Source organism: Poecilia formosa, unplaced genomic scaffold, assembly GCF_000485575.1.
Source record: "Poecilia formosa unplaced genomic scaffold, Poecilia_formosa-5.1.2 Scaffold1, whole genome shotgun sequence".
In the NCBI taxonomy this organism is placed as follows: domain Eukaryota; kingdom Metazoa; phylum Chordata; class Actinopteri; order Cyprinodontiformes; family Poeciliidae; genus Poecilia; species Poecilia formosa.
Genome location: NW_006799940.1, coordinates 5,911,400 through 5,931,923, shown reverse-complemented (window position 1 = coordinate 5,931,923; position 20,524 = coordinate 5,911,400). Strand labels below are relative to the sequence as shown.

Below are 20,524 nucleotides of genomic sequence, written 5' to 3'. Positions count from 1 at the left end.
AGTCACTTATCTTTGTGCCTTTTAGGTCGTTTATTTCCCACCCTTCGTGTTTCCTGATGTCTTAAGTTTATTCCGGGGCAATTGCACAAAAATATGTATAATCAGACCTGCTAGTTTTCCACTTGACCTGTCATGGAAATCGGAAGGGTAAGTCAAGAAATATGCTCCTTAACAATTGAGATGAGGGCTCTGTGTCAAACTTTGTCAATGTGGTGTTCATTGTTTGCGTATGAATTTAAAAAGAAGGAACTTCTCATTTATATTCTTGAACAATATATATTTGTTTGACCATATCTCTTATTCTTGCAGATTAAAAACCTGTTGTAGAGAGAAATTACATTTCTCAAAGTCGTCTTGACTCACCTTTTTTTTTACTTGCCTTGACATCTGATGCCTGAACATTTAAGGAGCAAACCCTACAATTTCTCTTTTGAACATAAAATGCAGTTGAAAACAGATAATCTACAGTGAAAAAAGAAAAACATACATTACCATTGCTTTTTTTTTTAACCAAAGATTTGTAGTTTGCCAAATGCTAGAATTTTCATTTTAAACTTTTTAATCAATTAATTCAAATCAGAAGTTTGTACATTGCAATGTGGGAAGGCTCTCTTTGTGATGTTATGGCTTTATAAGTTTGTGTAAGGTTAACTCAAGATATACGAGTTAAACGCCGGCAGACATGCAGATGCACTGCTATATGACATCACTGGAAAATGAAAACAAATCAGCCAAAATGTCAGATGGAGAATCACAAGCCTCCACAAGTCTGGGTCATTCTTTGGAACGGTTTCTAAATGCCTGAAGGTTTCGCTTTTATTCAAGCAAGTTTACACAACTATAAACAGCTTGGTAAAATTTCCACTATCATATATTTCAGAATGTATGTTGGTTCTGTGTCTTAAACATAATGTGTTTTGGGTGATGAATTTATCAACCTGAGCATAAAATCAAAATACATGTGAAGATGTAGGTCAAAGCTGATAAGTTTGATTATTTACAGTGAAACGAATCCTGTGTTTGTAGGGGCTGAAAGGCCACTCAAAGAAAGAAAAAAACCATTTCTGAAAGCAAATTTGCTCAGGTACGAAGATCATACATTTTGGAAACATGTCCTTTGATGTGATGAAACAAAAGCGTTTGATCATATTATCAGTTGTTGCGTAATGAGGAAAACAGGGAAGCTTGCAAACCTGTGAACGCCATCCAAACTGAAGAATAGGGACGCAACGTGACGGCATCACTGTGTCACCGTTTTGCTCCTGAGGAGCTGATGCGCTTCTCAGAATGGATGGCGCCATGAGGAACAAACATTAAGATGAAATATTGAAGCAACATTTCGGGAAGTGAAAACCTAGACACAAAGGAGTCTTCCCAGTGAGTCATGACTGCAAGTTCACCACCCAATCAATTACAAACTAACTTTATGATCAAAAAGGAAATGTACGTAAACTCTTGAAGGAGTCTAATTTTTGTGGCTTGTGGCAAATATGAATAATTTAGATTATCCCAACTGACCTAAAGCAGGATCTAATTTCAGGCAAACAGGGGAAACAAAGTTGTCTAATTTTTAATATTGTTTATAAACTAATGTTTTCACATGTACATGAATAAATCCAGTTAACATAAATACTCAGAAGACATTTTTGTTTTATACTTTATTATTTCTTATAACCATTTTTTTCCCCTTTTACATCTAAATCATGAAAAATACCCTGAAATGGGATTGATTGTGTAATTATTGGCTGTCAGAATGAGATTTGACCTCCGGTTTTGTTTGCCGTGTTATGGTGACCTGGCTCTTAAACACACCACACTTATTGATTTGGCTGCATCTTTAATTTGTTTATCCTTTTTTAAACCTTTCCACTGTTCCCACTCAGTACGGTGAGCCCACCTAAATGCCTGTGAGGCAGGCAGAGAGGAAGAGAAGGGGAATTAGTCGCCGTTGCGCAGCATATCCGAGGATGATTCATGTATAAGAGGTGAGTTGTATCTCGTGCTAGTTTCGGCTTTTTCTGCTGTTTGAGTGTTTAGTCTACGTGTATCTGATTTGCTCTGTGATTTAGCCAGCGACTGTGTGTTTGTTGGGTAATAATTTAGCAGGAAATAGACTGGTGATACTCGCAGAGTGCTCGATATCAGCTAAATGAGGGGTGAATATTCAGACACACACACAAACACACGCTGCTACTTTGGGAGTTGCATTCAATCTGGAATCCAGCTGTAAGGAATAAAGAGCTTTTCAGTCTAAGACAAAGGTAAATTAGAAATAGCTGTGGGGGAGGAGGAAAGGACAAGGAAGTTGTTTAGGAATCACTATTTTTATTTTTCCTCTCTCCCACTTGCTTTCCCTCACTCTCACACTTTAGTAGAGATCTATTAGAGTAAAAAAAAAAAAAATACAGTGAAAAAATAAAGTGAGATTGGGAGGAGTCTTTTCTAGCTGTATTTTTTTTTTCTTTTTGTTCCTTTGGAGCTTGAGAGCAGAAGCTTCAAGCACACAGAGGAGAAGCAGTTATTGGTCCATCCAAGTTGTTTGACAGGACTTATTGGGAAAGACGAGACCCAGAGAGAGGGAGAGCAGCACTACGCTCTCCCACACAGCAAATGGGAGAGCAAGTCTAAATCATGTTGCTTATCACTGCTGCTGTGCTGTGATGTTGCTCAGGCAGAACCCGGTGCAGAGCAAGCAGGAGTTCGGACCAGCACTCAGACCCAGGATAAGCCCAGCCTCCTCAGAGCTGGAGACCCTCTCCTCACCACGTCTCCCACCCTCACCCCGTGCCCCCCTCAGTGACATGTACCCTGAAGAGAGCCGGGGCTCCGGAGGGGTAGCTGCTGTTGACTTCCTGGAAGGGACGTACGACTATGCCACCCCCACCCCTGCCCCAACGCCTCTTTACAGCCACTCTACCACTGGCTACTTCTCTGCTCCTCTGGACGCCCAGGGACCACCGTCGGATGGCAGCCTGCACTCTCTGGGGAGTGGGCCGACCAGTCCTCTTGTGTTTGTGCCCACCAGCCCGAGGCTCAGCCCCTTTATGCATCCTCCAAGCCACCACTATCTGGAAACCGCCTCAACGCCAGCTTACAGGTATGGGAATTAAAAATGCTTCTCTGTGTCTTTAAAACAGTAAAATTGAGTAATTATGTTTTTGGTTTTTTTGTGACTATAGTCCCTTTTACAGTGCTTTGATTTCTAAGATTATGCACAAGTTTGGAGAAAGTGTAGCTGATTTTCACATTTAGAAAATAGGCTGGTTGGTTTATTTTCAGTTTTTATACACTTTGGTCCCGTTTTGCTACCTATGTGCAATCACTGCTCATTGAAGTAAAAAAGAAAAAAAAACAAAAAAGAAATGGAACAAAGGATTTGCAATTTATGAGTAATGACATTGGCATTTTTAGTTGCATCTTCTCCAAAATGCCATTTAAACAAACATAATTAGTTAACCACACAGCTTCTTAATCTGCTGCTTTCAGCCAAACACCACCGCTATCTCTACAGAAAGTATCAAGCGTTGTCCGGGGTTTCTAATTCCAGAGATTAGGGACGTTGTGAAGGACCTTGAGAGAGGAACAATATGTAAGAGCAACAGAAGTACACAAACACGTTTCCTGATTTAAGTGGAAAACAGAAGCCTGGTCTTAGCCTCTGTCATTATTTAAGCCAGAGTTCAATTCAATCTTTTATTGTTTTTTTAGGGTTTAAATACAGAAAATAATTTTATCTCGCATCCTTGATATATTTAATGTGTTTCACTCTTTGGCTAAATGCTGATAAAATCTGTTATCTGTGTAGTTTCACTGGCGTCACAAACTGTCTCGATGAGAACACCAAATCGCCAAATTAAAATTCACGGCCTGTTGCAGATCCAGTCACCAGCCGGCCTCCAGAGAGGACCAGTGTGACGCCCGTGACGAGGCATGCAGTGTGGGAGAGCTGGGAGCCGGAGTCGGAGTCGGAGTCGGAGTCGGAGTCGGAGCCGGGGGGTTTGAGATGGCTAAAGAGACACGTTTCTGTGCTGTGTGCAGCGACTATGCCTCCGGGTACCACTACGGGGTGTGGTCCTGCGAGGGCTGCAAGGCCTTCTTCAAGAGGAGCATTCAGGGTAGGGAGACAGACCGCCGTGACATTATGAAGCTTAAATCATGTGTTTTATTACATCTGTCATTGAGAACAGCTACATGAAAGAACTCATCAGACCACAATTATGAATGTGCTCTGATGTGCCTCTCTCGTCAGCCAGAGAAATGAAGTCGTTTGCTTAAATGAAAAATATTTCTTGTAGAGAAAGACGATGAGGACCGTAATTTAGGCTAAAACCCATTTCCTGTTTTTTCTCTCCACCTTCCTTCCACCTGTTGGGCCTTACAGTCTTCAAAAAAGTATTTACCCTCCCACCCCCCAAAGATTGTTTTTCTTTTTTTGACCAGAGTAAATACCAAACAATCTTAGTTCTGTGTCACGATATGACTCCATTTTTTAATTAAATTATGACTTACCTTTGAACAACCAAATTTTTGGGGTTTATTTCCCTCACCACAGACAAGCCTGATTACTGCCAGTCCATAAATAAATCCCTGAAAAATATTCCTTGTGACAACACAAAGCAGACGAAAAGCAGCACACAACAATCTTGAGCTTAAGAAAAACAAATCAGCGCCTTTTGTCTGGAAAGGTTTACAAAGGATTTTGAACTCCAGCGAGAACAATTATCTACAAACACGCAACATGGAAGAGTGGTAAACTTTCCCTCCAGTGGAAGACCTGTCAAAATTACTCTGAGTGCATCACTGATTCATCCTGAAACAATGCAGCACTCATAGACTTGTAAATACTGATGGATCCATAAATCCTAACGTCCAAGCCTTCAGCTTATGACCTTAAGCTCAAGCACACTTAAGGTATTCAGATGTCTCCAACAAAGACTGAACCAAAGTTGCTACACACCAAAGATTAACTGTCTGTTATTTAAAGGGTTTCATGGCAATGGTTCCTGCCAAGAGTGGCGATAAATTAAGCTTAGGGGGCAATTACTCTTCACTATGTGGCAGGTTGGCTTGGACAGCCTTTTTTCTCTTTCAGGGTATTAAGGAAAATAAATTATTGCACATCACATGATACACAATAGTTATTGTAATGGTGAAACGGTTTCTCTAAAACGAGGTGTCGAAAGTTTGGTCATGGGGGCCATTTGCAGCCCTTCAACTGGTTTTGATCCAGGACAGGTGGTTGATGACCTGGTAAAATACAGCCCCTTGTTCTACACTTTGCTTCGTACAAAGGGTCTGGATCCTCGCCTGTTGAGAAATGATTGGTGGCTGGAGAACTGGACTCTGTTGAAGTTTGAAAAAATGGATCTAGTTTACTGGAAGTTGTGATTCTCTAACATTTAGCCTGCCCACTTCCTTCCTGGGGCCAAATGAAATATTATACTTTTGCCAAACTCCGTGGGGAGTGGACCAATGATCTCTTTGCCAGCAATAAAATTTATCAAACGTTTGTCTTGTTCCGACTGTATTTGCTCAGTACATGGAAGCGTGACGAACACGGACTGAACGGCTTCGGTCACTTCCTCCGCTGCCCTTGCTAAAACGGCAGGTGGACTGCTGCTCTAAAGCAGCGCACAAAATTGATGTCAACATTCACAACTCCTCCTTCTGTTCAAAGGATAAATCTAGCTCAATGGGAGAAATCCCAGAGGCAGCAGTGAAGGGAGATGAGAATCGAGTGGAATTGCACAGGAAGGCAATTTAAAGGTTAGGCTGTTGATGCAGATGGAGACTTTTCTTTTTTAATCAGAGCAAAATCTTTCTTGACAAATTGAAATCTTATTAAAATGGAGAATGTTAGAAACACAAAGTATTTATATTTTAATAATTATGTTTTTATCCTATGTACAGCTAGAGTTCTTAAAGAGATTCCCACATCCCACTGTTTTCTATGTGAGTGATCAGTTTTGATTTGATAATTTTTGCCCCAGTGTTTCCCTGATCCCTCCCTCTACTTCATAGAAACAGCTACAATATCCACTAAAAATGAAGCGATAAAGGTTAAATGCTTAAATGAGTTCCAGCTTTATGATATATTAACTTTTATTATACCAAGTAAATGACCTGCAAGCTTGTGTGAAAACAAAGAGGCAACTAAAGTTTGATTAATGTCCCTCCACAGATAAAGAGAAGACGAAGACATCTTACATACATTGAGCAGATTTCTTATTTTATTTCTTAAAAACTGTTGGTGAACTGCTTGAAAATAAAAAAAAGAAGCATTTTTTAATAAGCTATTGACCACATTTTTCCAGCCTCACAATATCAATATCTCCATGTGCACAGAGGAACTTCATCTGTTTGGTGGCTTAGTTAATGAGTTGAAGCTGAAGCATATTGATGGAAAATCTTGCAAAGAATGATGGATCATACAGAAACCAATAGTATCCATGGCAATGGCAAAGCCAAGATGCCATGTTTTAATTTTCTTCATCATAGATTAATTTAGGAAAGGGAATGGAGTGTTCCTGGCTGCTAAATAGCTCAATTTTGGATGGAAAATTAAACTTACAGTCTAAAAGTAATAGATTTTCTCCCTTTTCAGGTCACAATGACTATATGTGCCCAGCGACCAATCAGTGTACTATTGACAGGAATAGGAGGAAGAGCTGCCAGGCTTGCCGACTTAGAAAGTGTTACGAAGTGGGTATGATGAAAGGAGGTGAGAAGATTACTGTTTTTTTGTTCATTTTTCTTTTTAGTCATACAATTTTTATAGAGACTTATTTTTTTGACAACTTGCATGCTAAGCTACACACATTCTTCCTCAGAAATTGAAAACCAATTTTGATGAATCAATGCTGTGCTAATTAGAAGAGAGTGTTGTTAGACATAGATACGCATGAACCTTACCAAGACCCTGAGATTTCTCTCAAACGAGTGCAACTGCTCATTAACACACTCCAGCTATTTATGTTCTCCACATCATTCATGTAATATAGATATTAGACGTGGTAAAACCAGAAGATCTGATGTGCAGAAGTCATCAGGAAGCGTTTTATGTTTACGTAATGACATGTTCTGTCATTAAGGTGTGCGAAAAGACCGCGGTCGCGTTCTGCAGCGCGACAAACGACAGACGGGTGTCGGCCACAGAGAAAAGACTGGAAAAGGCCTGGAGCACAAAGAGGCACCTCATCATGATAAGAGGAGACGCAGCAGTGCCCTTGGAGGGGCGAGATCCTCAGTGACCGGCCTGCCGTCTGATCAGGTGCTCATTGTTTTACTGCAACCAACCTTTTACAAAATGTTTTGTAATTTTTACCTGATACTCATCAACGCTCACCTCTTGTGTTTCCAGGTTCTGCTTCTCCTTCAGAGTGCTGAGCCCCCGATCCTGTGCTCCCGTCAGAAGCTGAGCCGACCCTACACTGAGGTCACCATGATGACCCTGCTGACCAGCATGGCCGACAAGGAGCTAGTCCACATGATCGCTTGGGCAAAGAAGCTCCCAGGTTGGAGAGAAACGTCTAAATTTGTGCTCCTATATTATTTGTTTTGTATGTATTTGCTTCTGCTTGTCTACTTGAGGTTCAGTTAAATATTTCCTGGTAATGTTTGCAAGTATCAGCTATCAAACAGACAACAATTTCAGCTTAACTGCAGAAACCCTCCCAGATTAAAAATGCCTTTAAGGGTTCTTTTTAGATCGCAGAGACTAAATGCTTAAAGTGTCTTTTTAATTCTGCAAAAACAAATATTAAATAATTAATTTAGTGTTACATGCCTAAAATGGCCCAGGTTTATAGCTAATACTCAAACAGAGTCATTGATCTCAATATCGCTGATTATGTTTTTTAGTATTTTACACCTTTTAACATCATTTCACTTTTAATATCTCGTAAAGTCTTATGTTTTTCTGCAGTCATGAATATTTTCAGTAATATGCACATTTAACCTACTGAGAAGAAAACAAAGTATGTGGCACATATAGCTCCAAAAATTCAAATTCAACTCTTGAATTTGTGTCATTTCATAAAAAATAAATTCCAAAACCATTGTTATGCTACCTTGTGAGATACAGTCAAGTTGTAAATAGTTAAAATAGTTTGGGCTCTTTATTTCTACATTATGCTCTCGGTTAATAAGGCTTGTCAAACTTTTAGTGTTCATCAGTTTAGGTTGAAAATATCTCTTATTTTGTTGCTAGGAAGCTTAGTGTGCGGGACCCATTACTATTAGCCCCTCTTGGTAATCAAGTGCTGGGTGCTTTTGTTCAAACAACACAGAATAGAAATAGGTTTTATTGTGATTGCCAAAAAGGATTTTTCACATAATTACTAAAGATTATGAGAACACCTTTCCAAACTAATGCCTCTACTCAAAGCTTGAGAATGTTTGGCAAGAAGTTGAAGCTTGGCTTATAAAACCGCAGTCAGGCTTACGTTTTAGTAAAACCTGGGCGCACAAATTTAGATTCAATGTAGATTTTATCTAATCCTTAAAACCACACTTACGTTTGGATAAACATCGCGCAGCAAGTTGCTTGTTGACCACGTTCTTTTAATAGCCATCAAAGCCCTTCTGGCATCCTTTTGGGTGGATATTTTGAGTCTTTGAGTTGATTTCACTTGGTCCATTTCCAGCCATGGGCTTCACGTCAAAGCCAAATCAGCACATTTTTAATAAAAGTTAAAGTTGAAAACTGTTCCAGACGCTTAATGTTAGCCAGCTTTATGCATTTGAAAACAATGCTTGATGTGCACATGATTGTTGTCCTGGTAGACCAGCCAACTGTGTGCTTTGGTGTGAAGTCCTCTTTCGTTACTCCAAACACCATTGGCTGTGACACAACCACACAGCATGATACTACCACCACCATGCTTCGCAGTACTTCTTGTCATGGCGGTCAAATTAGCTCAAGCTTTTTTTGTTTGGTCGTGAAACTTTTCTCCATTATCTGTGATGGAAGCTGTTTATTTCAATGGTAGTGTAGGTAAATTAATAATAACTCTGCACAGCTACAGGTAAGCTCACATCTAGTGCATCATGACCTTACTTATGTGTCTAAGATTTATTTTTTTTTATTTTTTTTTTACAAAATTTCTGCGCCTCGTAAACATTCATCATGATGCACTACTTGACAAACCTTGTGGTTCTGGGTTCTTACTCAACGACAAACACACACAAATGCAGAGCCATTAAGGTGATGGTAATTACAGTAATCACCTTTGAGAGCATTGTTTGGTCAATCTGCCGGCACCCCATCGAGCCCATTTGCAGCTACGGTGTGTAGCTGCAAAACGCACGCTAACTCACATTCATCTGACAGGAAGAGTAAATCCTGATTTTGAGGCATTACAACCTCCTGCGTCAGTAAAAGCCCAGACACACAGCTTTAATTGAAAGGAGTCCCAAACAGGGTACAGAGGGGGGCAATTAGAAAAGACTGGCTGTAATTACATGTTAATTTAGACAGCTGAGAGCCCGCGATAAGCTTTCCCTTGACTGGATTCATTTAGATTAGCATCCACTGCTCAAAAACAAGATCATGTTTGAATTTTATAGCTGGCAAGATGTTGGGGGGGGACAGAAAACATTATTATTACACAACACGACACTCGAGTGCATCCCTGCAAATTATGTGGAATGATTTCACTAATTCAATTAGTCATAAATTACTTGAAATTTGAATCAGAAATGTAAGAAATTTTAATAAAGACATTCTGTCTTACTGTCTGACTTTGAAAAAAACAATATTTTCCTATTCAGTAATTAAATAATTTAGCAGCAAAGATAAGTTTTGAATTGTTAGAGTTGCTTATTTTGTGAACATATGGGTTTTGATGAAAATGTGACCCTGCCATTAAGATGAAACATTTTAATCGTCCGTCACCACGATTAACCAATCAGGAGTTTACAAAGCTCTGACATCACCATGTTAGCTTTCCCAGTTTGCTAAAATGAATAATCTTAGTCTTAGTGCATTATAATGACATTGTAATTCGTTGTAATGCACATTTAGGTGAAAGTAATGATGTTTTCGTCTTCCTTTAAAAAAAGGTCGATGTGGTGCATTTCCTGTTTCCAGGTTTCCTGCAGCTCTCCCTCCACGATCAGGTTCTACTGCTGGAGAGCTCGTGGCTGGAGGTGCTGATGATCGGACTCATTTGGAGGTCAATCCACTGCCCTGGAAAACTCATCTTTGCACAAGACCTAATACTGGACAGGTAGAGAGGATTATTACCAACTTTAGATTAACAGGTGTGCCAATCGATTGGCTGTTTATCTTTATTTTTTTATTTTTATTTTTTTTACTCCTGCCCCTCCTCCACATTTCTTTCCATTTTCATCTCAGACACATTTGAAGAGTGATACATCAGCATTGTAGATTTTCCATTTCACACCTTGCCAGCTTTTGTGCCATCCCAACACATCTGTCACAGAGTGGAAGACTAATCATCAGCTCCCTGTGGAGAGGAGAGCAGCCTCTCCCTAACCTAAAATAACCCTCCTAATCATCACAGGGCTGAGCTGGAAAGCACAGCCCTGGTTTTAATCAAAGTCTTCAATGCAAAGAATGATAGAAACTGAACAGTGGAGAGAGGGAAGAGAAGAGAAGAAAGGAAGCAAAGCAGGGAGATCTCAACGAGGGACAGAGATGAGTAGAAAATAGAGATGCAGGGAGACATAAGGGTGTTTTCTGCTTTGCAGGCACAGCTTGTTCTCTCCATTTCCCCACATGTTCAGAGTAAACAGGCTGGTCAGACCACAGTATCTACCTTTGGGAGGAGGAGGGAAAGTGCAGAGTGAGACGAGCAGCAGACAGAGCTTTTACCCTCTGATGGCTCCATCTGATTCAAAAGTGTATTATGGAGAATTATCTCTAAAACCCGGTCCCTGAATGAGTGTCCTCGCCAATTGGACGTGATGACTAAAATGCTGTGGGGTCAGGGCTGACACATTCCCCTGCCCTTGTGCCATCCAAGTTTATCTTGCACTAAAGTAACTGGATATTATCCATCTTCCCCTTCACTTTGCTGCCATACTGGTAAATGGAGCAGTGCAGTGATTCAGTAGATTAGCTCTTAATCTCTGGATAGATTCATAGCAGTAAAATGCCTCAGGTTTTCTTTTCTTCTCTTTTGACGGAGCTCCACGGACCAGAACTTAGGCTCTGTTTCTGTTATGTCATCGGCGGCTTTTATGTTTTTACCAAACTGCGTTTGTAAATTCTGCTTCCCAGGAATGAAGGAGACTGTGTTGAAGGCATGGCGGAGATCTTCGACATGCTGCTGGCCACCGCTTCCCGCTTCCGCATGCTCAAACTCCAACCGGAGGAGTTCGTTTGCCTCAAAGCGATCATCCTGCTCAACTCTGGTAAGACAAAGTGCTTAACGTGAAGGTGGACATGAGGACAGTGGACATGAGGACAGTGGACATGAGGACAGGGTTTATACTCAGTCTGGGAAAGTTTGGAAAATAATTTAAGGCCTATTGATTCCACAAATTAATCCTTTGTCCTCTATCTAAAGGTGACATCAGTCCATCCGTTCGTTCCTTCATCCATCAGTCAGTCCATCCATCCATCCATCCATCCATCCATCCATCCATCCATCCATCCATCCGTCCGTCCATCCATCCATCCCTCCGTCCATCCGTCCATCCGTCCCTCCGTCCGTCCCTCCATTCATCCATCCGTCTGCCCATCAGATTTGACCTTTATTCATCTGAAAGTGGAGAAATATTGAACGTTTACATGTAAACATTTAGGAATCCAGAGTTTCTGTCCCTTTATTGTGAAGCATTTACACACAAACCGACACACACACCTTTAAGAAGGTGACAAAATTGTGTCAAAATTTCTGGGAGTGTATATTAGAGACATATCACCAGTTAAAAAAGCAAACAAACAAACAAACAAACAAACAAGCTTCCAGGTTTCACAGTTTTGTTTGCATGCCCACCGTGTCACAAGTTCTGGTTTCTGCTGCGGAGAGCAAACGTTAACCAGTGTCAAACTGCACCCACAGAGGTGTAGCTCTGAGAGCAACAAATTAGGCGAACAGAGTGTTCTGAAAAGGCCTGTATCGTCAATATGCGTGATAGCTGTTGCCTTGACTACATGAAGCAGCAAAGGTGGGGTATTTGTTGAGATATTCTATATACGAAGCAGAGAAGTTGGAAATACCCGGGGGATGAGACGGAGAGCTCAGCTGCTGGTTCATGATGAACTTTTGTGTGGTTTATGATTAAAATGCTTCAGTCTAAATTAGTCTTTCCGTTTATATCTGTGACTCACCCTTATTACCTCCTAGTCAAAGCAAACTGCAGTTGGGATTTTTTGCTTTAAAACGAGTCTGACTCAAGTTAAATTAGTTTTGCAGATCGTTAATTTGGAATCTCTCTCCGTTTGTCTGAAACATTAGCCGAGCTGCAGTAATCGGATTCTCTTCCATCTCTTTCATCAGGTGCGTTTTCTTTCTGCACCGGAACAATGGAGCCCCTCCACGACAGCGCGGCCGTCCAGAGTATCCTGGACACCATCACGGATGCACTCATACATCACATCAGCCAATCGGGCTACTCGGCTCAGCAGCAGGCGAGGCGGCAGGCCCAGCTGCTCCTGCTGCTCTCCCACATCAGACACATGAGGTAAAACCGAACGAGAAGTGACCCAGGAGCGCTGCTGGATCCACATTAGTTTGATGAAGGCTTTATTCTTATTCTTCTTCACATTTGACATTAGTTAATTTTAAACAGAACGGCTTCAGAAGAGTGAAAATCGTCACCTTCCTAAAATAATTGCCCAAGTCTTTTTTTTCTTTTTTTTTTTCTTTTTTGGCCAAAATGATTTTGTTTTCTTTCTTTCTTTTGCCAGAATTTCTTTTCGCTACAAAATAACAGGCCGTTATTTTAGGAAGGTGACAAAATATAAAAATGTGACTTTAGAAAGAAGGTTTTTAGCTGCAAAGATATCACAGTGCAAACAGATGCGACCAGCAGACCAGAGGAGTGATGTCTCTTAAGTTATTCTGAGGATTAGTTTAAAGGGGGAAAGATTAAATGTAGGTGAAATCAACTTTTTCCAGTTCCACATCATGTTGTAATGGGACTCCCTCATCAAAAACATACCTGGAGTGTTGCTTTGATTCTTCCATGCATTTTGGAGAAATGCACACAGCTCCACCAGACTAGCGGCAGCAGCAACTAGGAAACACTTTGAGTTCCTGCGCATTCGCTTCTCAGTCTCAGCTTTGGTGTTATAACTTTTGATACATCTGAATGTTACAGTACTTAATGCTGCAGTTTCTTAGAAAGTTTACAATACAAAAGCAAACAATCTTCTTCTTCTCAACTTTAGATTCCAGATTTGTTTGAAAGTCTTGCCTCTTTCGCACTTTTGTCTTACGCAAACCATAAAAACAGCAGTTTGTGTAAAGGTGAGCCGTATAATTTGCATTAATTACAACGCCGATCTGCCGTAATGAGTCGAGGTGTTTTTAAGCGCTTGTAGCAGCATTTTGCATCATGCTGAGGGCTAACCTTTCCCCTCCATTTGCAGAGTTGAGCTGCTAAAAGCTTGAACCTGCAGTCACGACAAATCGCACATACGCAAAACACCTTTATATCTGTGAATGAAAAATGATGCATTTGAGAAATAAAAGTGAAAACCTTCTTGTTTACAAGAAATCTCTAAATGTTGCATTTCAAAATTAATACCATCTTCCATGAATAACCTGACATCTTTATTATTTGACAAATTAAAACCACAAGACAAAAAAACACTTACAATTTGTAGCTGTGGATTTTTAGAGTGTAATAGAATGCTTTTAATATTTATTTGCAATGTGAGCATCTAAGTTTACACAAAAAAAGCAAATTAGGGGGCATTTTACAGCAGAAACTGATGTTTTTAGACTCATCAGGATGCATTTTTATCTAAAGTTTCACCTTATTTACTGATAAAAGTGCCTCAAGCCTCATTTTTTCTCCTTTTCGTTTGCGCCTGTGCAGCAACAAAGGCATGGAGCACCTCTACAGCATGAAATGCAAGAACAAAGTGCCTCTGTACGACCTGCTGCTGGAGATGCTCGACGCCCACCACCACCACCCGGTCAAACCGCCTCAGCCTTCGTCTCCAGATGACAAAGCTCCTCCCTCCACCAGCGGTGTGTGTTTGGGCGACTCCTCCCTGCCCGGTTCCGGACCTCGAGGCGGCGGCGAGGCCCTGATCAGAACCCCCTCGGCTCCCAGCGTCCTGCAGTACGGCGCCTCCCGCTCCGACTGCACCCAGGTCCTGTGAGTCGGAGGGCAACGGTCGTTTTTACGAACGACGCACGCAGTTTTGAAAATGACAGCTGAGGGTTGTGTTTCCGTTGATTTTATCAGAAAGTAATTTATAAATGAGAATGTAATTTTATAGCCAAATGGGGAGAAGTTTCAGCTTCTCGGCACAATCTGAGCCTCAGTTCCTTTTATTTGCTGAGTTTCGTCTTTTTTGCTTTGCAGAGACGTTGTCAGACTTTGACACGCAGTGATTTGAAAGGATGAGCAGCTAGTTTTTGTGTGTTCTTCATCTTGACCAAAGTGCACTTCTTCTGACTGAAGGACTAATGGGCATTATTTTTACTTTTGCATATAGGAGGTAATCACCCATCAATTACTGGCGAAGATGAAACGCCACATATTTGCATCCGTGCTCAAAATTTAAATCAATTCAGCTTTAAAATGAGCGTTGTAGGTCAAACGCCTAAAATGAATCAGATCAATCCAGCCCACACTGATTACAGATTAAAGGAAACCTGGATTATATGCTGAGTAATCGTTATCCACTGCTGTCTGTGTTCAGGAGGGGTTTTCTATGCTTACCTGCAGCAATTTTCTCTGAATTTATGCTAAATGTTGATGTGAGCTTGTGTCCTGGCGCGTGTTTTCAGCACTGAGACTTTAACAGAGGGATGGGCGGGGCAGAGCGGTCTTCAGTTCAACTTTTCATCCACAGTCTGACGCTCCAGTAATTCATTGAATTCATGCAGACTTTGGCTGGATTTACTCGTCTACTAATTTAAGTATAACAACTAATTTCTAACTGGTAAATTTATGACTTCTGAATTTTAAATTTAGTTGATTTTTTTTTTTTTTCAGTACTTTTAAAGAAAGTTTGCAAACGATCTTTTCTGGTCTTTTCCTGTCAGACGAGGGGAATATTTTAGCGGGATGCAGATTTGTTCCTTCTGTTGGACAATTATATAAATTATAGTAAAAACAAAAGTTTTAAGTAATTTGCAGAAGGTTCCAGTAGCTTTTCTCTCCTACTGCTTCAAAACTTCAAAACAAAAACTAGATATTATTATTGTTTAACTATAAAAGCTTTTGTCTCATGTTTCTGTTTGGAGATTTAATTGTGCTATGCTAACAGAACACTGTTGATCGTAATCCAGCGTTAGCCTGGAGATCAAGTAGCTGGACTAATTACAGACTTTAGATCAGATTTAGCAGTTTGTAAAGGATCCTTAAGTTTCTTAAAAAGTAGAATAATGTCCTGGAAGTTGCAACCTTTTTCTTTTTGTCTTGAAACAAACCAAAGATATTTTGTATCCCTGAAGGAACCAAGGAGTGTTATCCACAAGACCTTAGAGTTCAGATTTCAGTTATGATTTTCTATATTTCGTGTGAATTGTGTTGATATGAAGAAGAACTTTCTGACATCTATGAATTTCAGAAAATCAGTTGACAGGCAGCAGAGCGTAAATGTGTGGGAAATGTTCAAAAAGGGTCAGAAGAAGAGCGTATTTGGCCACTTAAACTGAATTAGAGGATAAATCCAGCCAAACCGGACGTCACTTATCATGTGTTTACTGTGCGTGTAAATAAAGGCTGATGTTGGGAAACTTTTGCTCACTTTTTTTTTTAATATATGCAACAAATCAGGTCCAGGAATCCACAAAAGTAAATACTTCATGTTTTATTTGCAAAAAAGAGTAATCTTCCTGAATTAGCAAACTGTACATACATAAATAACCATTTTCTTATTTCATTTTTTTTTTCTTTACAGAATTAGTTTAAACAATGCAGTAATTAGACGGTTATTACAAAGCACGCTTTTATCATATCACAGCCACCTACTAAAACACTACCAGTGATTGTTTGGCTTTCTTAAACGGAGGAAACCTTCAAGTGCATGCTCAAACAAAAAGTTTTTTTTTTTTTAAACTGCCTTTCTTTAAAGGCATTTCAAGCAATTTACAAAGTAAGTGATTCGTTTTGTTGTTTTGTTTTTTTTCATTTACGAAAGCAAATCTGTAATTTTTATGCGAGTCTTAGCTTTACTGGAGGGCCTCAGTGCAGTACAATTTTTACAGTGCTTTAAAAAAAAATCTTTGCTTTTTCATGTTAAACCTTCATTTTCCGAGTCTGGTAGGTAATTTTTAGAGAAAAATACTACGCTACATCCCAGTCTTCAGAAGGGTTTCTGTGCTGTTTCAGTTTTTTTTTGTTTTTTTTTTCCTTTTATGTCTGAGAAGATTTTCGAACGTATCATTTTGGAATGAAACTTTTCACACCAAGAGACTGAATGATTGCTACTCCAAACTGGAAGGCTACTCTACAATTTACAGGTACAGATATCCCACACTCGAGACTTTAGCTTCATCAGCTAGCAGCTGATTGGACACTAAATAAATACTAGCAGCACTGGGTATCATGGACAAAAAGCACGGCTGACTTTGGCTCCCAACATAGATTATATAAATAGTGCTTTGTTCGTTTAAACGATTTCACACGTTTCTTTAAAAAAGATATACACATTTAAGTTAAAACAAAGAAATATTTGGACTAAGGAGGAGCACTGTCCAGATGAAGGTCCGCTTCTTTAAAGGGTTGAGGGGGGTGTGCAACGTCAATGAGAGAGAAATACTTCATAATGCAGGATGAAGAGTTTGCTGCTCGAGGGCACAAAGTGAAGAGGAAAACATTCAGAGGAGTCCTTGGCAAAGAAGTAGGTAGAGGCGGCGCGCTGCTCCTCATATGGGCGGAGGTCCGTTGGTGTAGCGCAGCATCGGATGGAAGGAGCGGGCGAAGTTGTTGGCGTGGTGGCAGCTGTAGTCCTCCTCCGTCATGGGAACGAGGCAGGCCAGGCCGATGAGGAGCAGCAGGAGCAGCTGGACGGGGAGCGCGGCCCTGAAGACCCGCAGCAGGAAGGACTGGTAGTTTGAGGAGGAGGAGGACTGAGAGGAGGTGCCGTCTGGGAGGTCAGAACGGGAGGAAACGCAGCCAGCGGCGCCTGGCGATCTGCTCCGGCTGCAGGAAGACCCAAACAAGAGTGAGACGCGGCAGAGGGAACGTCTGATCTCACGAGTGTTCCCGCGTGACTTTTTGGTTTTCTCCTACAGTTAAATTGTTTTGGCTCAAAATCTGAAAATGAAGGGGAGAATCAAGAAATATACATACACACCCACAGTCGCTTCCAAAACTATTCATACCACTCGACATATTTGCGTCAGTGTGGTTTATTGGGACTTGAATGAACGAATGGCGTAGATTTGCCCCCGATTATGTTGGAGAGACGGGAAACCCGTGGAAGGAGAATCTAAACTTAGCAGCATCATGCTGTGATTATACTTTTCTTCAACGGGAAAAAGTTAATTTATCCAAGTTAGGATGACAAGATTAAATTACACATTAGTAAAGAGATTTATTTATTTCTTTTTAAATTGGTAGCTCGGGACTTTATTAGGAATGTCAAAGTAAAGCGGGTTGAACTCAGCTATTCTCCAAAAACTTACATTTTCATTTAGAAAAGATTTCATACGCATTTATTTTTGCTTGTCACATAAAATCCCAATAAAATCCCACAAGTTTGTGATCCAAAAGCAGGTAAAACGTGAAACTTTCAAGTGGTATTAATAATTTCTTTTGAAGCCACTTCATACAACAGACACCACCACAACAGAGAGAGCGATTAGAGATAGTGGGCTCTTCGTCTCTCGGGGGGAGGAGGGGTGACGGGTAGTCTTTGGCTTTAGAGCCGACTGTGTGAGAGTTCAATGCCACATATCATTCCAAACAGAAAAAAAGGAGTAATGCCAAAAACCTCTCTGGAGATTTCCACAGTTGGAGCCAAGTTTCAAGGGGAGGAACATTATGTTCTCCCAGGCACTCATCCTCACAGAGGCTGAATGAGGGTCAAACACTCACATCCCTCCAGCCGCCTCCCCTGCAGCCAATTTCAGTTCGGCTTCCTCCTTACAACGCTGCAGCTGTAAGGAGGCATGCGCGCGTTCATATTTTCAGGCCACACATCCTGTTCTAAATAATTAGCGGCTGCGAAACGTTTGTAACGTATACATGAACAGGTGGGGATAGTGGAAAACATTACAGCATCTATGGCAAGACCAGCGTAAGGCCGAGTCGGTGCCTTGCAAAGTTATTCGCACTCAAACTTCTTTTTTCCCACGTTTTGTCGTGTTTTATTACCACAAACTTTAATGCTTCTTTACTGAGTTTTGATGAGACAGATCAACATGAAATTATGCATAATTCTGACAATTTCAAAAATGCGCCCTGAGCGTCTTTCTGCGCAGCTGCAAGTCTTGTGTGTGTCTCCACCAGCTTTGCACAGCTTGAGACTGGGTTCTTTGCTTATTCGTTATTGTAAAATGCTTCAACCTCAGTCAGACTATCTGCTCTATTTTGGGTTTTAGTCTGGATGTTGTAACACGATGAATCGTTTGGTCCGAATACAAACTGATTTGATTTGACTGATAGAATAATACGTGAGCACAAAACTGCTTTCTTGAAGCCCTATTTCTGTAGCTCTCTGCCGGCTAGAGGGCCACAGAAATGGCGATGGCGGACCAGATTTGGCCTGCGAGCCTCGAGTTTGACGCACATGATCAAAACTATTCTTCTAGTGGTTTTGTTACAGGTTTGCTCTGAATTTAGTTTGATCATTTTCCCCAACTATTCTGGTCTTCATTATGCTGTTTATTCACTAATAAACCTCTGAGGTATTTATTTGGATTCATCAAACTACAGGGAGCTGAACACAAATGCTTGCCCCACTTTTTGGACTTTTAACGTGTTTGGAAGATTTTGTCCGAATACAAAACATTGAAGTTTGTGGTTGCAAAGCGCCAAACGGTGGTTAAAGTTCAAGGGAATGTTTTTGCAAGGCAGCGCAGGTCAGAAATGTCGGGAGTCAGAGGCTTGGTGAGCTCTGAAGAGGAAACGGAGGAGAGAGTGGGAGTAAACGCCGCAGGAAACCCGGCAGGAGTTAAAAGCTCCACATCCTGCTGGAAAGCTATGAAGAGAATGAACCGGGAAGGAAACAGGGGAGAGAAAAACAACTGCTGGAGATGGAGAACACTGAGGCTGAGGTAGTGCCATCTAGTGGGGGAGGAGGGCACTACAAGGAATGATGGGATTATTTCATGATGCTAATTCAAAAGCAGCAAAGCAGTGAAACAAAAGATTTAAAGGAGAAAGGAAGTCGCCTGACGCAGGCGAGTCCCTACTCATTTAAGAGCCGACAAACTGGTCTCTAGATGTGAGGAGGATCATGGAACACTGAAAGCACTGAATAAAATAAACTACTAATTAAAATTATTTGTAAAACAAACCATTCATATTTTTATTTAACTTGTCTCAAAATATTTATTTTTCTTTTAGAAAAGTGGGTGTAAGCTTCGGTCCCATCATCGTCCCAAGTTTCTAGAGTCCAGGAGAGAGGTACCTGTGGCGCGGGCCGCTCTCAGCGTGTCCTGGGTGGGCCTGACTACTTTTGCTTCGAGGCTGTACCACGCAATGAGCAGGGAGGGTGTAAAAGAAAAGAAAAGAATGTTTCAGTCAAGGGCAAAAAAAGTCGAAGCCTCAGATGAGAGGGACAAAAAAAAAAAAACAACATAAAAAGAGCCATAACATCGCTAAGGGAAAGAATCATCAGTAACCAAAGAGCAGCAATGTAATCAATGACGGTGATTGGATTTCTGAACCAAGAAATCTGGCTTCTCGTCAGAATAAAAATCACTTTTATAATAAACTGGTTACAATTACTGACATCAGAAACATACTTTCTAAAACTAGTCATCGCTGAAAATGAAAAGCCAGTTTTTCTTGTCATTTATTGGCTGAACAATATGATGCTGGGCAGCAAAAACGTCTCATTTAAAAAATAAAAAAAAAAGCAGGTGGGCGGGCGGGATGCATGGCTACATTACGTTGGATGTGCTAGCGGAGCATTTGCAAAGTAGAGAAATCTCTGGTATTCGTAAACATACAGGAGGGCAGCATCGATTAAAGTATCCATTTTGGGAGCTAAATGAGATGTGCAGCATTCAGAAGGGGATGAGGAAAGCGAGGAAAGTTACCGATTGTCTTCGCCTTTGACCGGCCTTGTCCATTCTGGGACTAGCAGATCCTCGGATTTGGGTTTTTCTCGAAGGTCCCGACAGGTAATCCTGAAAATAAACAACGAGGCTCTTTAGGGATCAGATAAAAAACCCACAAATAAATCAAAACCAAA

At 40.8% G+C, this 20,524-nt stretch overlaps 2 protein-coding genes across 13 annotated transcripts in view; one reads left to right on the top strand and one right to left on the bottom strand.

Annotated features, from left to right (window-relative positions):
- Positions 1-1,712: 1,712 nt before the first annotated feature.
- Positions 1,713-16,206, top strand: esr1 (estrogen receptor 1). Its single transcript, XM_007547220.2, is given in 11 exon segments — positions 1,713-1,985; positions 2,672-3,097; positions 3,877-4,115; positions 6,605-6,721; positions 7,092-7,270; positions 7,361-7,514; positions 10,091-10,229; positions 11,246-11,379; positions 12,471-12,654; positions 14,017-14,275; positions 14,277-16,206. Coding segments are annotated over 11 exon segments (1,917 nt in total). The 5' UTR covers positions 1,713-1,974; the 3' UTR covers positions 14,352-16,206.
- Positions 16,207-16,477: 271 nt separating this feature from the next.
- The window catches only part of syne1a (spectrin repeat containing, nuclear envelope 1a), a 139,972-nt gene continuing 135,925 nt past the window's right edge, over positions 16,478-20,524 (bottom strand). For 11 of the 12 annotated variants that reach the window (XM_016669422.1, XM_016669419.1, XM_016669442.1 and 8 more), the window contains 3 exons: positions 20,370-20,459; positions 19,736-19,794; positions 16,478-17,301 (listed from right to left, as the gene is read on the bottom strand). In XM_016669422.1, the coding sequence (XP_016524908.1) occupies positions 17,025-17,301; positions 19,736-19,794; positions 20,370-20,459 (426 nt within the window). In that variant the 3' untranslated portion in view covers positions 16,478-17,024. The remainder of the gene's footprint in view (positions 17,302-19,735; positions 19,795-20,369; positions 20,460-20,524) is intronic. The other variant, XM_016669460.1, reaches the window with a different exon arrangement.